General features: G+C 37.9%; 1 protein-coding gene across 2 annotated transcripts in view; it reads right to left on the bottom strand.

The window, feature by feature from the left end:
- Nucleotides 1-447: 447 nt before the first annotated feature.
- Nucleotides 448-15,651, bottom strand: part of LOC124775048 (protein regulator of cytokinesis 1-like) — a 147,948-nt gene continuing 132,744 nt past the window's right edge. For both annotated transcript variants that reach the window (XM_047249828.1, XM_047249829.1), the window contains exon 13: nucleotides 448-1,713. In XM_047249828.1, coding sequence (XP_047105784.1) covers nucleotides 1,414-1,713 — 300 coding nt within the window. In that variant the 3' untranslated portion in view covers nucleotides 448-1,413. The remainder of the gene's footprint in view (nucleotides 1,714-15,651) is intronic.

The raw sequence follows: 15,651 nt of genomic DNA, 5'->3' as shown, positions 1-15,651 counted from the left end.
AGTAGCTGTCAATTTATTGTTATAAACACTAAAACTGAGCAAAAAAGTAATAAAAATTTTAATACTGCTTTTACTGAACAAAAACTGAGTGTCACAGATATTAAATATGAAAGTAAATACTAAATTTTTAGAATAACCTAAGATACTAGAAAACAAAAATCCCAAAAGAAGTTAGTCAATCACTGTTTCAGTGCACTGCAAAATTAGATCACAGTCAATCATTTATTCACGTTTACTTCACAACAATGCTAATAGTATTTCAACGACCTGCAACTCATCACAGCCACAACTAATAGCAAAAAAAGTAAAGTCCATGCACTTTCTATTCAATGACACTTCTACCAATGTTTTCATCAAATACAGGTTAACTTCCAGTAAATTACATTATTGCACTATTTTACAAAAAAAAAATAAAATAAAAAAAAAAAAAAAATTATTTAACGAAAATAAAGCAATATTCCAGAAAAATTTTAATTCTTCATATCCTTTACATCATATCATAAAGATCAGAATGGAAGACATATTACATAATGAATACAGAAATTTAACATTACATAGAATATATACCTAGTATAAGAGATCTAGAGATATTTACACAATATTATTGATAATGGTATCAACCATGTATTGAAGTTATTGCCATTACTGCTGCCGTGCCAACAGAATGCTGAAAGACATTAACATGACGCTAATAATCCTCCGAGACTACACACATGTTGATAGGTTTGCATAAAAATGCCAGAGACAAAAAACATAAATACAACAGTGTCGTACGATTTTCTGTATGTACAGTGAAACTGAGATTTTACATTAGATGCGAGACTGAAAATAGTTCAGAATTAAATAGAACAACTGATACTACATTGTGGGAGACATGTGTATGATATAATGTTAGAGTTCCATAAGTGCAGATGATACTGATACATTCATCCCAATAAAATGTTATGGCAAATTTATGGCACATCAAAATACTAGAAAAATTGTATGTAAATAATATAAAAATGCTAATTACAATAGTAAACAATGAAGCTAGCAAAATTTTTAAAAAGAGATCGCAATAAAATATGACAGGCCTTGAAATGAATGTAAAATTTGTATTCCACTGTATGATGGAGATGATATTTGCACTGATAATTTCCAACAGACAATTTCAACACTGAACTATGGTATATGCCAGTTAGTTTCACAAATGATGGTATGTGTGTGTCAACATAACCCATCTCCGAGTTTTGCTGATAAAACACTGCAACAAACACGTTTATCAGCTGTAATTATGTGTGAATTTTCTTCTAATATTTTTCTGTGCAAGAAAATATAAAAATATGTTATAAAACTAAATTAGAAAAACACTTATTTAAATGTATGGACACAGACAAAAGATTACAAATTCGTACAATTGTTTTACGTATTTTATCAAATTATAATTGGTAATTTCCCCCTCTGGGCTGATGTAAGTCGACACGACCGACTGGCTGAAGAAGGTGGTGTCCGCAGAGGAGTACGCACAGGAGTTCGTACACGTCGTAACGAAGGTGTTATTGTACCATTTGTTCTTTGCTGATGAAAGCCCATTTTCGACCGTGAAACAGAAGAAGTACTTTTGCAAGTTGATGCAGGTGTATGTGGACGTGAAGATGCATCATTACGATCTCTTAGACATCGCCTCTTTAGAGAACTGCGGAGCGTCCTTGCATCAGCAGTATCCAGATGAGACTGCAAAAGAAAGAATGATATTCTTAAGAAATTCTGGAAGTCTTTGCGCACAGGTTCAAAGAAAATTAGTATTAAAGAAAATAAACAAACAAGACTTTACGATGCAGCAATGTTCAACATAAAATCATAGAATCATCACACCGTAGTGTTCATTACAATCTCATACACTACATTGAGCAACAACAAATCAGTATTAATTGAAAAACATGTGCTACAAGGCACTGAAGTGCTAACTCTTTCCCAGAGAGAATTGCCACACATAAGGTTCTAAATGCCAAAATAAATGGGGAATATGCTGTCCTGTACTATCTACACTTCCATTCTGCTGGGGAGAAAGAATCAACTCGGCAATAAATTATGGTCCATGATCTATGTGAATTTGAAATCTTGGCTTTGCTTTCACAAAGTTACAAGAAAGTAAGAATTCTTAAGGAATGATTACGCTACTGCACAAGCAAACATAACTAAAAACGACAGGATACATTAACAGCAATGACAGGATTGCAACAGTAATACAAAGGAAGTCACAAATCACCCGAGACACAACAAATTCTAAAAAGACCTCACAATTAATAAGTCTAAGCCCATTACAGTCACAAAGACCCACATAGCAAAATATCCAGCTGTGGGATAGTTCTTGAAATACACATAAGGAGGCAAATTTCTTTGGTTCTTTGTGTTCACACTTCCTTCATCTGCTTCCTCAAGTGATTTGTTGTTGTTTGTGTATAGATTTCCATATACAACATTACATAACTATTTATTATTGCAGAATATTTAATTATTGATTTCCTGTGATGTTACTACTTTGTAATAATGTGTAGAATGAAACTGAAATAATGCTGACAATGTAAATCTGCTCCTGTCTACATTCTTCTTAATAGTGCTATTCGCAGACATAACAGGACTTCCAAATACCTGGGAAGCACTCTCAGAGAGAGAGAGAGAGAGAGAGAGAGAGAGAGAGAGAGAGAGAGAGAGAGAGAGAGAGAGAGAAGGGGTGTGTGTGTTTGTCTGGAATGCTTCAGTATCAATATAAACAAAATTAGATATTAGTTATAGAAGGTACATTTTACAACTGTTCAGCCTAACAGAGTGGACTGAATATAGGCTAAATGACATTATCTTCAAAAAGTGCAACTTTCATGTGGTGTGCTGTGAAACTCAAGAAAGTTTGTTTGCAGTGAACTCATAAAAAATGAAGTTTTAACAATTTTGGGTGTGTATGACAAACTGTGGTACAGTACATCTTTTAAAAGGTTTAGGTCAAACAGTTATAGAAATTGATAAACACTGAAGAATCCTAACCTCCACTCCTCTCCTCTCCCCCCTGCATGCACTGAAGAGAACGCATCGGACGTCCAAAAATGAATATAACCGAGACTGTGGAAAATATTTAAAGTGCCCTATTCAATGCTTATTATTGGAATGTAAGTGAGGTTGATGTAGCAATGATCTCCGAAGTCATGCACGCAACATTTTACATAAATTTTTTGCATGGCAAAGCATTCATCTTGAGGAGTGTCACATCTATTAACCTTTGACCAAAATATAATTGTATAAATTTTGCTGAAGTGTGTTTAGTCTTTTTTAAACATAATTCCAGCGATATTTTTCTGATATTTTGCAAGAAACTGTATTTGAATACATTACAAAATACCAGAGATGGACAAGCTTTCAAAGCAGTTCAGTACTGCAAGTGAAAATGGCCCCCACCTGCATAGCTACCATTGCTCCAGATTCTCATGCTAGTATGTTCACAGACTATCCCTGTACAACTGGGTCTTCACAACACAACAAACCTAAGTATGTTATTCAGGCTAAACATGTAAGGGTAAAGCTGTCCTCAACACTAAGTTTGTGTTAAAACACCACTGAGGTGTCCTGGGAATGGACTGGTTTGGAGGTGGTATCCTCTTGCTTTCCTCTGATCTTCAAACTGACTTGCACAGCCAGTTATACGAAGAACTATTGTTTAACATTGACTCTGAAGCAGAGTGCAACTCAGCATTTCCAGTACGCACGAATCATTGGCAGATGTAAAGATATTATAAGTGACAGAAATAATCCAAGGATCAGCTAGCGATTGATCCACGCAGCTTTGGATCTGCAGAGTGACCCCCCACTGAGCCACACTATACATCTAACATATACATCTTGCAAATAAGGAAGTAGACTTCTGTCTTCACTAAACGATTTATGGGTACGATGGAAACCATAAATGTAATCAACATTAATACAGTAATATTCGTTACTTTAAATACTGGTGTCTGGCTTTTCCAGGAGTTTCTGTTATGGTGGATGCTAAGTGTGCACTCCCTTCAGTTACAAATATACCTGGGCTACCAATTTTCGATAACAATTACAATCCTAAAGCATTACTATTGCATTAAGAGAAAGGAAAGCTGGAGTTATGTGTCTTCAGAGATTGACATCATTAGAAATGGAGCACTTGGTTAATTGGACAAGAATGGAGGAAAAAAGTAAACACAGGCTGTTTAGGGTATAGGCAAAATTAATACCCACATATAAAGACCAATGCTGATTTCATATACAACACTAATTACTTTATTGAGGAAAAAAATGAATGTATTATGGTTTGAACAATAAATCAATCAGGGAGCAATCAACTCTTTCACAGAACATATCAAACTCAAGTAACTGATCTTTTATTCCCACACAGACATCGCCCGGCCCCCTCCAAAAAAGTGTGGAGCATGCAGAATATAGGGATACCTGAAACTAACTTGTCATCTAGCATTTGTGCAGACAGTTGGTTGTGGCACCAGCGCAATCAAAGGTGTGATCTGTGATTGCTAGGCGTTGACCCTGTAATTGAGGTCTGCACGAGTGTGTCAGGGTGTTACATGACCGTGGTAGTCGACATGCTGTCCAAAGATGGCGATATGATGCATGTTGGTTTAACTCTTTCTATAGACACCTTGCTGCATTTGCCATTTTGCAAAACTACTACCTTGTGGCCTTCATGCCACAATGCTTGGAAAGGTACAGTGTATGGAAGCTGAAGAAGGGCCAGAACTACAGAAATGTGGAGCACAATGTGGGAAGAGTCCACCAATTCATTGCGTGAGAAAATAGAGCATTCTTCATAGTGTGCAGCAAGTGGCCATAAGATGCCTGTAACACATTCTCAAATCTGCCATACTAAATTGGTAGTTCCATGCAGCATGGCAGTGGTGCTGGTTTAAGATAGTCTGCCATGATGCTCATGAGCTGCCCACACACTACTGCAGTCAACGATGCACCAATGCCAGATTTACATGCAGTCCAAAGTCCTAAAAGGACCAGAGGAGTCACTTCCATCCAATTCTCTTGGTGACATGTGAAAGTGACCTCTCAACTATTACCTGCTCGCAGGATGATAATTTGTAGTGTGGTAGGCTTGGAAACTGCACAGTTTAGACAGTTCATTGAAGTGACTGGACTCAAATTGGCTGCACTAGTATGTTGTAATGTGGAGAGAACAGCCAAAGCACGCTAAACAATTTATGACGACTGTTTTTGCATTCACCTTGGTGGATATGCCTGACTGGTATAGCTACTGCCCGTCTTGTGCATCTGTTAACTGCTGTGAATACACACTTGTAACCATCTGAAGGTGGCAGGCATCTACCCGTTATGTCACTGAACCTCGCTGGAGACATAAGGAAATATCCAATGTCTGCGTGTATGTGGCATCAAACCTTGCATTACTGGCCTTGAAGGCATGTATGAGCCCAGAACCCGCACAGAACAGTCTGTTAACAATTTAGTCATGGCATTTTACTCTGGATGTGCCAGGTTGTGCACACAGTCAAATGCCACCTTCCGGGACTCTGGTGAAATGTATGGCTGTGGCTTCTATCATGAGAGATCACAGTGTATTTTAAAACTGCCACCTGGCATCTCACCTTGCTTCACTCCCAGTCCTGTAGAATAACCTTTGGTAAAAGCAGGGTATGCACAGGGTTGATAAGAAAAAAAATCCAAGGAGTCCCAAACCCATTTTTTTTTTATGTATGCAGCATGATCACATGTACAGTAATTTTTAGTGCCTCATTTGGAAGTGGTGGGGGAAAGATTTCAAAGAATATTTTATTCTACTAAAATTCAATAGTTACTGCTGAAAAGGCACAGTATTTACATATTGCTTATTGATAACTATCCATAATCTGGCAACACTGCTACTAACCACTTTTCACAACTTTACAAGAGAGGGTGCAGGAGGAAAGAAGTCTCTCAAAGAACTATCTCTTCTGGCTGTAAAAGAGTAGGTGGTGTTATTAGGGTGCTCCGAGCCATTCACAACAACTGTGTTCGAGCTGAATGACACGCTAAGATTATTTTTTTGCTTGTTTTGCAATCGTGATATGTTGAAAAAAAAAATTCTGTAGCAATAACACACATATCTGAAGCCATGTAGTCTTTGTATCGTGATAATACACTGCCAGGGATAAAAAGTATAGCCTTCAAGAGCTTTCAAATTCACTCAAGATTTATTGTTGCAATAGTCCATACGGAGCACATGAAATGATTACATTTACAGATCAACAGCACAAGCAGTTCTGAGGTATCAGGTATCAGCCCATGCTGAAACACTGATATTAGTACATGGTGTAGCCTCTGCAGGCATCAATGCAAATGCTGACTCTGGCATTCAGTCGATCACACAGATGGTGAATGCTGTCCCTGGATACATTACGCCATGCCTGCTTGACCTGTTCATGTATTTCTGTAAGAGTTGTCAGTTGACGAGTTGCACGAGTCTGTTCTAGTCTCATCATATCTCACATGTGTTCGATTGGGGACATGTCCAGAGATTGTGCCGGTCAGGGAAGTTGCTACACATCTTGCAGAGCATGCTGAGTTTCAGGAGGGGGCATTATCCTGTTGGAATTAGGCCTGTTGACAAAATATCAATATATAAAAGTGACATTTCTTTCAATATTATATCGAAATGTTGATATCAAAATGGTAATGTCAAGTGCAGATATTTTCATTTTATATTATATTTTTTTAACCATTTTCGGTAGATATCTGGAACTGTTATTTTGAATTCATAGTAGAACTTAATTTTACTTTCACTGTGTGAATGAGCCTTACTACTTTTTGAGCTTTCATCATGTCCAATGGGAAGCAAGAATAGGTAGCCCAAAAGAAGAGGTCTGATGGCACTGGGAGGTGGCTGTTCGAATGGAATAACAAGATTTCAGATGTGAAGAAACAGCACATCAGTAGTGGTAGAAAATAATTTTTAGCCCAACCAGTGTGCTATTTCCTCACATCGGCATTTTCAAAAAACAGTTGCTGCAAATCACTAACAAAAATCTAAATGACAAGATTGGTTTTTGTGGCAGGTTGAAATGTGCGAGGCGAAATGCTGATCTAACTGGAGTTACCAACAGAAACTGCACTATTTACCTTCTTCACACAATTTTCCCACATCAGCATGAAAAATGGTTTTTTCAACATGTAGACAATGACTAATTAAGAAAATAAGGTATGAGAGGTTAACTGGAGTGAAAATTACATTACAGTGGACCTTGTACACAGCTGTTAATTAACAACACAACAGTCGACCAAGAAAGTACTGTAATACCAGCTATCCATCTGCATGAAGTCCTAGTATTAACTCACCAATTTTCAAATTAAATTTTCTTCTTTCAGTTCTTGCTCTAAGGGGGACATGCAGGCTCCTAGCTTTTTGATATACAGAATATCTAATATTAAGTCAATACTTAAACATACAACTCTAAAACCGGCAGTATATTTACAATGTGCAGCTGATATTTTAATAGGCCAATATATTGATATTTTTTCCTTCGATATATTGATGCTTTCTGTCAATATATCGAAGGCCAATAATGACATTTTTTAAAATATCGATATATCGGATTCCCGATATTTTTAAAAATATCTACAAGCGTCGTTGCAACAATACATCACCTTCCTGTTTCAAGAACAGCGAAAGAACTGGCGTAACAACATTCCGCATCTACTGAGTGCATACCCTCTAGAAACACCAAAGGTGAAAGGAAGTTACAGCTTATTGCACTCCAGACGATAAGGCCTGAGATGGGGCCAGTGTCTATGGGACGAATGCACTCTACAAGGTAGCACTCACATCAACATTGTACATGTGAACAACCATCACTTTGAGTGCAGGCAGAATATGCTTTCATTGCTGAAGACCAGGGCAACCCATTCCATCTTCCAAGTGATCCTCTGATGACACCAGTCAAGCCAAATATGTTGATGCTGTGGTAAGAATGTAAGACAGCCCGGAGGTGTGTGTATCTGTAGCCCACTGTTAATAAACGGTTTGCAACAATTGTGTTGACATGTCTGGGCTCACAAGCCCTATCTCTGCTGTGGCAGCTGCATGATCTGCCACTGCTGTCTTTACAATACGGTGATCCTGGCAGGCGTCTATGCAGCATGGATGTCCAGAGCTTTGTATATGGGTGTGAGAATGTTCTTGTGACCACTGATATCAGCATCAGTGCACAACTGATGCTGTATCTCCAACTTGTGTGGCAGTTCTCTGACAGGACCATGTCACCAATCGGAAGGCCACAATTTGACCTCTTTCAAACTTGTTCAGCTGGTTGTAGGAAGCACGAGTGCTTCTCCATGGCATGGTTGCCTATTTGCTTCACATGCTTGCACCACACTGAACCTTCTGACCATGAGAAATCCCTATTTAAAAGTAGACACAGATGGCTCTCTGGTAGCTATGTCACTATGTTTTGGTAGATGACATTGAAACTGTTATGAGTATATCTGCTATCTCCCAGATGGCATATGTTGTCATTGGATCACAATTGGTGTCATCTTTCCAGGTGTACTAATTTTTATTCCGGCAATATATATGGAGTTTCTAAGGAGTATTTTGTTCATATAATGAGTTCCAAGCACGCATACAAAATTTTTTTCTGAACCAAGGTATTTTAATGAGTATAAGGACTCTGTACACAACCTATAAAAGTTGCAATTGTTGACCTGTCACAAGATTGTTGTAGTTCAAAATGTTTACCCAACTAGAAATGTGAGAAAAGTAGTCAGCACCAATGTTCTCTGCACCTTTAATATGACATACATCTGTGGTAAACTGAATGATACATTCAATATGACTGAGTTGCAAAAAGGAACACTTCTCACTGACACCCTGAAAGGGCCTGGTCTGTATAGATTGTCACTGGCTGTACTTCGATTTGAGGACAAAATTGTGTTGCCCTCTCGTGTATCACCAAGAGCTTCCTACTATCACTGCATTTCCTTTGCCTTAGCTATATTACGGTACAGGGTGGACGAGCAGTACTGCCTCTGCTATGCTCACCTGCGGATAACAGAAAGTCCGCTTGAGTACTTGTTTGCCCTTAGTGTTGTGGCCGGTCTTGAATGGAAGCTGTTGCCTTAAGGTGATGGCAATAAAAATACACCATGCCAGAAAATGTCTCAATTGTTTATAAACCACTGGCTTCAGAAGCTCAAGTTAAACAGATAATTTCTCTGGTAATGGGCAGATACCATTTGTTGAGATCTGATGGCCAAGGAAGGCTACTTCATTTTTGCCAGTAACACACCCATCTTTGTTCAACACAATGCCACGTTATATAGTCTCTGTCGTGCTTCATGAACATGCCTGTCACACATATAAGCATTAGATGGGAATACCACGACGTCATTCAAAGATGCAAAATAAAATGGCAGTCATTGCAAAAATTTATCAATGAAACAGCGTCAAATTTGGGCCATTTTTAGGTCGAAATGATGTGAATACGAATTTAAAAAAAAAAAAAAAATTTAATGTGTAATCATTGCTGTCACTAGGCACCATTAGAATTTGATTATAAGCCTTGTGGCACTCCAAAATAGTGAAAACATCTGCACCTGCTAAAGGTACATGTGAATTCTTGAATATTAGATATGGGATACATATCTGGGACAGTTCTAACATCCCATCTGCAGTAATCACCCTGAAGATGACACAAATCATTCCTCTTTAAGGGCCAGGTCTAGAAGAGGTGCCCATGGACCACTGGAACAAAGTACAATTCCTGACAACCATTTCCCCAGTCTTTAGTTTCTCTTAGGTGTTCTATTATAAACCTGAGAACACTTTGTGAAGCAGGTGGGCCCTGTGTCATTTGTGTATAATGCATGGTATTGTGCTTAACACCACTTTTGTTTCAACCTACGTGACACTGATGAAAAATCTACAGTATGCACAATATTAGAGTTCTGAAAGAATTTCTGATCATACCAACAACAGAATGACCCTGAGTTCCAGTCACTTTACGACTGTCAATCACGTTTATTACACATTTGATCACTAAGTCCACAGTTAGTACAAAAAGTCAAAGAAAAATCAACAACTAAGATAAGCTGAGCAATGTCAGCAAACACAAAAGTCCACTTGAAATGGGATGCAAAACCTATTTCGGATGTCAGATTTTTTGCAGCCATGAGTGAGAATAGAAATTAGACCTGAAATTTTGACAGGTATATGTAACCACATTGATGCAGAACTGTACACTGGACTTGGTAGTGACTTAGTTGTCTGAGTAGATGCTGTACTGCTATAAATGGCCTACTCACCACTGTGGTGCTAACTGAACAGCACGAGACAATGTCCATTTTGTTGGTGGTGCTATCTCTAGGTGCTGTGATCTGTCACACTCAATCCAGATTGCCCTCACTGTTTAAGTAGCCACACGGCTTTGTGCACTTTGCAGCTTGTGATCCAAAATGACAACAGCAAATGATAGCAGCATGAGCTTGGAACTGACTGCGATCTTGATTTTGAAGGGCAGAAGAATGTTGAGAATGTGACCTTTTATTAGGAACAGTCAATAGCTGTAACACCTGAAACTGCTTGGCCATCATTTCAACCATGGTACACATATTCCAGAGTTTTTGAAATATGCTTGGTGAGTACCGGAACAAGTTGGCTAATTAGTGAGACTCATGTCTTTGAATGAGCTTGGCGGTTGTCATTTGTAATCAGCTGGACCGTTGGTAGCTGTTGGTGTCACGAGCACCACAGAAGTCGAATCTCAGGTTGCATACACTCTATAGGCAATTTTAGGAACAATATGTAAAGACTACCCCTTTTGCCCTATCAAAGCTAACTGTATCTGTGAAGGTGGCTGTTGTTGCCAGATATGAAATAATCAATATCAGAAACCACACTAGTGCCAATCTTAGCATGAAATTGTCACCAAAACTACGATAGGTTTTTGTCACCAAAACTACGATAGGTTTTTGTCACCAAAACTACGATAGGTTTTTGTCACCAAGTTTTTCATGGTCCAGTACTTTTGATCAGGTTGTTTAGTGTAACTAGCAACTAAAGGCATTTTGAGAATTTTTGGGTGCAAAATAATGTTCAAAACTAAAATGGTCACCCACTGGTCCAGGTTGCCGACTGCCAATGTAAACCGCATCTTCAGTGACCTGTTGATGTGCAAAAATGTTCTCCAGAATATTGAGCCATATTTCATGTAAATAACAGAGTCCACAACTGTAAGTGTAGCACAGATGAACCATGTGAGCTGGCAGGTGGAAAGTCTTAACATGGGTGCAAAGTTGCAGGGATACCTGACAAATATTATTGCACTTGCTCTGAGGTTGAATTTGCTTGTGGCACTGCTTTGTTGTACATATAAGAGAGCTACAAAACATCCAGTTGATCTCACTGCCGATGGCGAGTAGCAGGTTATGCACGTGACAAAACTGCATTATGCGCAACATGGAAAGTAACGTGACCACAGCGATACCGGTATCCTAAGAATGTCCCAAGAAAAGACCATGATGGTAAAATTACAGAGATTCAACAGGACACAGAGGCTTACTGGCAATTGTTTTTCCCTTGAAACATTCACGACAAACGGGAAAAGGGGAACTGACAATGGTACACAGGTACCATATGCCAAAAACTCGTTTGTGGAGTGTAGATGTAGATGATGATCTCAGACAAAATCAGTTTGCATTCTGGAGAAATGTAGGAACACACGAGACAATATTGATCCTACAACTTATGTAAGAAGATAAGGCGAAGAAAGGTAAATCTAAGTTTATAGCATTTGTGAGGTTTTGTGAAAGCTTTTGACAATGATGACTGGAATACACTATTTGAAATTCTGAAAATAGTAGGAATACCATACAGGGAGCAAAAGCTTATTTACAACTTATGCAGAAACCCTATTACCATTATACGAGTTTGAGAACATGAAAAGGAAGCTGTAATTGAGAAGGGAGCGAAACCGGTGCTGTAGCCTATCCCCAGTGTAGAAAGGAAATTAAAGTTCAAGAAGAAGAAGAAGAAGAAGAAGAAGAAGAAGAAGAACACTGAGGTTTTCCAATGACACCTATTCTGTCAGAGGCAGCAACGAACATCAAAGAGCAGCTGAAAATAATTAATATTGTCTCTAAAAGAGGTTAAAAGATGAACATCAACTGAAGTAAAACAAGTGTAATGAAATGAAATCGAATTAAAACAGGCGATGCTGAGGGAATTAGATTAGGACTATTTTCTTAAGGCACGAGGGTCATTCAAATATAAACCAGAATATTGCAACACAGTTTGACTGGTAATATGTACAATAGAAATGGAGTGCCACATTTTCCGACACAGCTTCTGTCAACTGAAACCTCTGCTCCATCAGGTAGGAAGTTTCCCGATCTCTCTAAGGAAGGAAGAAGTTGGCTGTCCCAGTAACAAATTGTACATATATTGTTTGAGCACAGTTTCACCTTCAAAATGGTGGAATTTCAAGAGGTTGCTAGAGTTTTTATAAGCGAGAACTGACATATGAGGTCAAGCACTGTCATGTAAAAGGAAGAAATTGCAAACCGGTTGCAGGCACTGTCTGTTGCGATAAGCAGTCTTGGCATCATCCAGCAGCTTGCCAACATTTATCGTCCATTGCCTATGCAGATAGTCAATCAATACCAGAGCATAGATGCCCAGTCATTCCAGCCTGACAAGTCTTGGCCTTGCCCGGTGCACCCTCTCCAACTTTTCTCCACCATGTACTTGCCCTCTTGTTCTCCGCAGTATAGTGATGGCTCCATGTTTCACAGCATGTCATGATAAGAGTCCAAGAAGGCCTCTCTTCTTCCTAAATGATTCAGAAGTCACTGACAGATGTCTTTCCTTAGTCTTTTCTGCCTTTGTGAGAAGAGATGGAAACTACCTTGCTGGGCTAATGCACAGCTTTAATATGTCCTTCACTGATGCTGGTCATCGGTCACTGTGTTTGGCTTTTATTTTCAACTTTATCACGACCATTTTAAAACTTCTGAGCCCAACTGAACACTTAGAGATTTTTCCCAGAATAACATCAACTAATTATGCTTTTAGTTTCTCTAAATGTCACTCAATTTCACACCTTTGCAGATGAAAAAGCAAATAATAACATATTACGGAACAGATCCAATACCTTTTGTACACTTTCTCCATTCCCCCCCACAAGCAATTTCCTGTGCTTCACTGTTCACAACACTGTGTGAGGCAAATGAACAATGTCAGGTCTATATTTGAATGACCCTTGTACTTGCCTGGAGTGTAGTCTTGTACATGAAACATAGATGATACACAGTTAACACAAGAGAAACATTTGAAATGGTGTACTACAGAAAAAAAATGCTGAACATGAGATAAGTAGACTGAATAATCAAAAGGTACTGAATCAAATTGGAAATAAGAGAAATTTATAGGCAAACTGATAAAAAGAAAGGTTCAGTTGATAAGACACGTCTAGAGATGTAGACCAAGGTTTAAATACAGTACGTAGATTCAAATGGATGTAGATTACAGTATTTATGCAGAGATGAAGTTTGTACAGGACAGACTAGGGCTGAGAGCACCCACAAACCAGTCTTTGGGCTGAAGACTACAACAGCACTGATGTATGACAATACCAAAAAGAACTTTTGATTGTGGTGTGAGAAAAAAATATGCAGGTTAAAAGAACAGTATCTGCACAACAAAGAAGTGCCAGTGTGTTTCCTTCTTACAGAATTACTCACATAATGGGCAGAAGTATATCTCAAGGTCCTCTCACATAAACCTTGAGGCAGAAAACTAGTTCCTGTGGAGATACTGAAAAGTTGACACTACCCATTCATTATACACAGATAGGGGGAATCAATATTTGAGTATAGCTTGCAAATATTAATAGAAATGTGAGTTATGGCCTGACTACACAAGCTTATTGAAGTATTACAATAAAAAAGTCGTTATGTTGGCAGCGATGCATTATAGAAAAAGAACTGTAACTTATCTACAAATTAATGGATTTTTGTTTTTATAGCAATACCTTTGCATGCACCATACAACAGACTTTTCATTTAAAAGTGTCTTTCTTTTATGTCGCAATTTTTGTCAGTAAATACGGCTAATTACCTATAATGCATTAAACACGTGCAACAATGTTTTGATGTCACTACACAACACCTAATTTCCATGCAGGTATCTCGTTAACCACCACCTCAGAGACATGAGTCAGTTTTTACTTCCCACCTTAAGAACTGAAATTTTACCAAGTGTAGAAACCCTTGATTATATGTTGTAAAACTATTTCACTTTATTTCAATCTATAATTGCCAATATTTGTGCACTACTTGAATTTACAGGACAATAAAGAGGCAGAAGAAATGTCATGGGTTCTCTTACTTCGCAAGATAAAAAGTTTTGAATCAGTAACTGCATTAAGTTTGTTCAAATATGCACTTAATTTGAAGCAGTTCCTTTGACTTTTTCAGTATTAGTAAATGGCAGATAATAATTACTTCTCATTGAGCCCCATGTCATTCAATAGTTTTACATTATGACTAGCAATTTTTTTTTTAAATTTTAATGATTGAAATTTTTTGTAGATATTAAATTAAATACCACAATTTAAATAATGCTGCAATCTATTAGCCTCCCAAATTAATTAAATCATCTTCCTTCTTAAAGTATACATAAACTTGTCTTACACAACAAACCACATAAAAGTATTCTCTACTCTCAACACACATTCCCTGAAAGCTGCTGCTGCTCTTATTGTTGTTATTGACTTGTTTTGCTGGGTGCAGTAAATAAAATTATTTTTCTGCATTAAGTTACGAAACTTCCATATGTTTATCCCTAGTTCCCTAAATGCCTTCTGCAGGATGTTCTTGAGTTTACACCACATATAACTCTTATTGCGCGTTTTTGTGCCCGGAAAAATTTAGCTTGGCTTGATGAATTACCCCAAAAAATAATGCCATATGACATTATGGAATGAAAGTAAGCATAGTATGCCAGCTTCTTCATTTTTATATGCCCAATGACTGATACAATTTGCATTGCGAACAGAGATTTGTTAGGACACTTCAGCATTTCTGTGGTGTGCTCCTCCCAGTTGAATTTATTATCAAGCTGTAATCCCAAGAATTAAACACTGTCCACTTCTATCTGCTTGTCATCGTATGTTAGGCGTTTACTCGTGGGACACCCCTTACAAGTTCTGAAGTGCATGTAATGTGTTTTTTTTCAAAGTTTAGTGACAAACAATTGGCTAGGAACCAGTGATTAATATCCACAAATATTTTATTAGCTGATCTTTCTAAGACTACACTTGATTTGCTATTTATTGCAATGTTTGTATCATCAGCAAACAAAACAAACTTGGCATTTGGTAATGTTACTGATGAAAGGTCATTGATATGCACAAGAAAAGTAATGGCCCTAAGATGGAACCTTGTGGGACCACACATGTAATTAGTTCAAAGCTGGATGACGCCTGTTAGCTTAATACATGTCTATTTCCTAATAACACCCTTTGTTTCCTGCCATAGATATAGGTTTTGAATAGTTTCTTTGCAGCATTTACTGTTACACCATAATATTCTAATTTACTTAAAAGGATATTGTGATTTACACAGTCAAATGCCTTTGATGAC

Source organism: Schistocerca piceifrons, chromosome 2, assembly GCF_021461385.2.
Source record: "Schistocerca piceifrons isolate TAMUIC-IGC-003096 chromosome 2, iqSchPice1.1, whole genome shotgun sequence".
Taxonomy (NCBI): Eukaryota; Metazoa; Arthropoda; class Insecta; order Orthoptera; family Acrididae; genus Schistocerca; species Schistocerca piceifrons.
The sequence above is the reverse complement of the archived record's forward strand: the minus strand, read 5'-3'. Positions and strand labels throughout refer to the sequence as shown.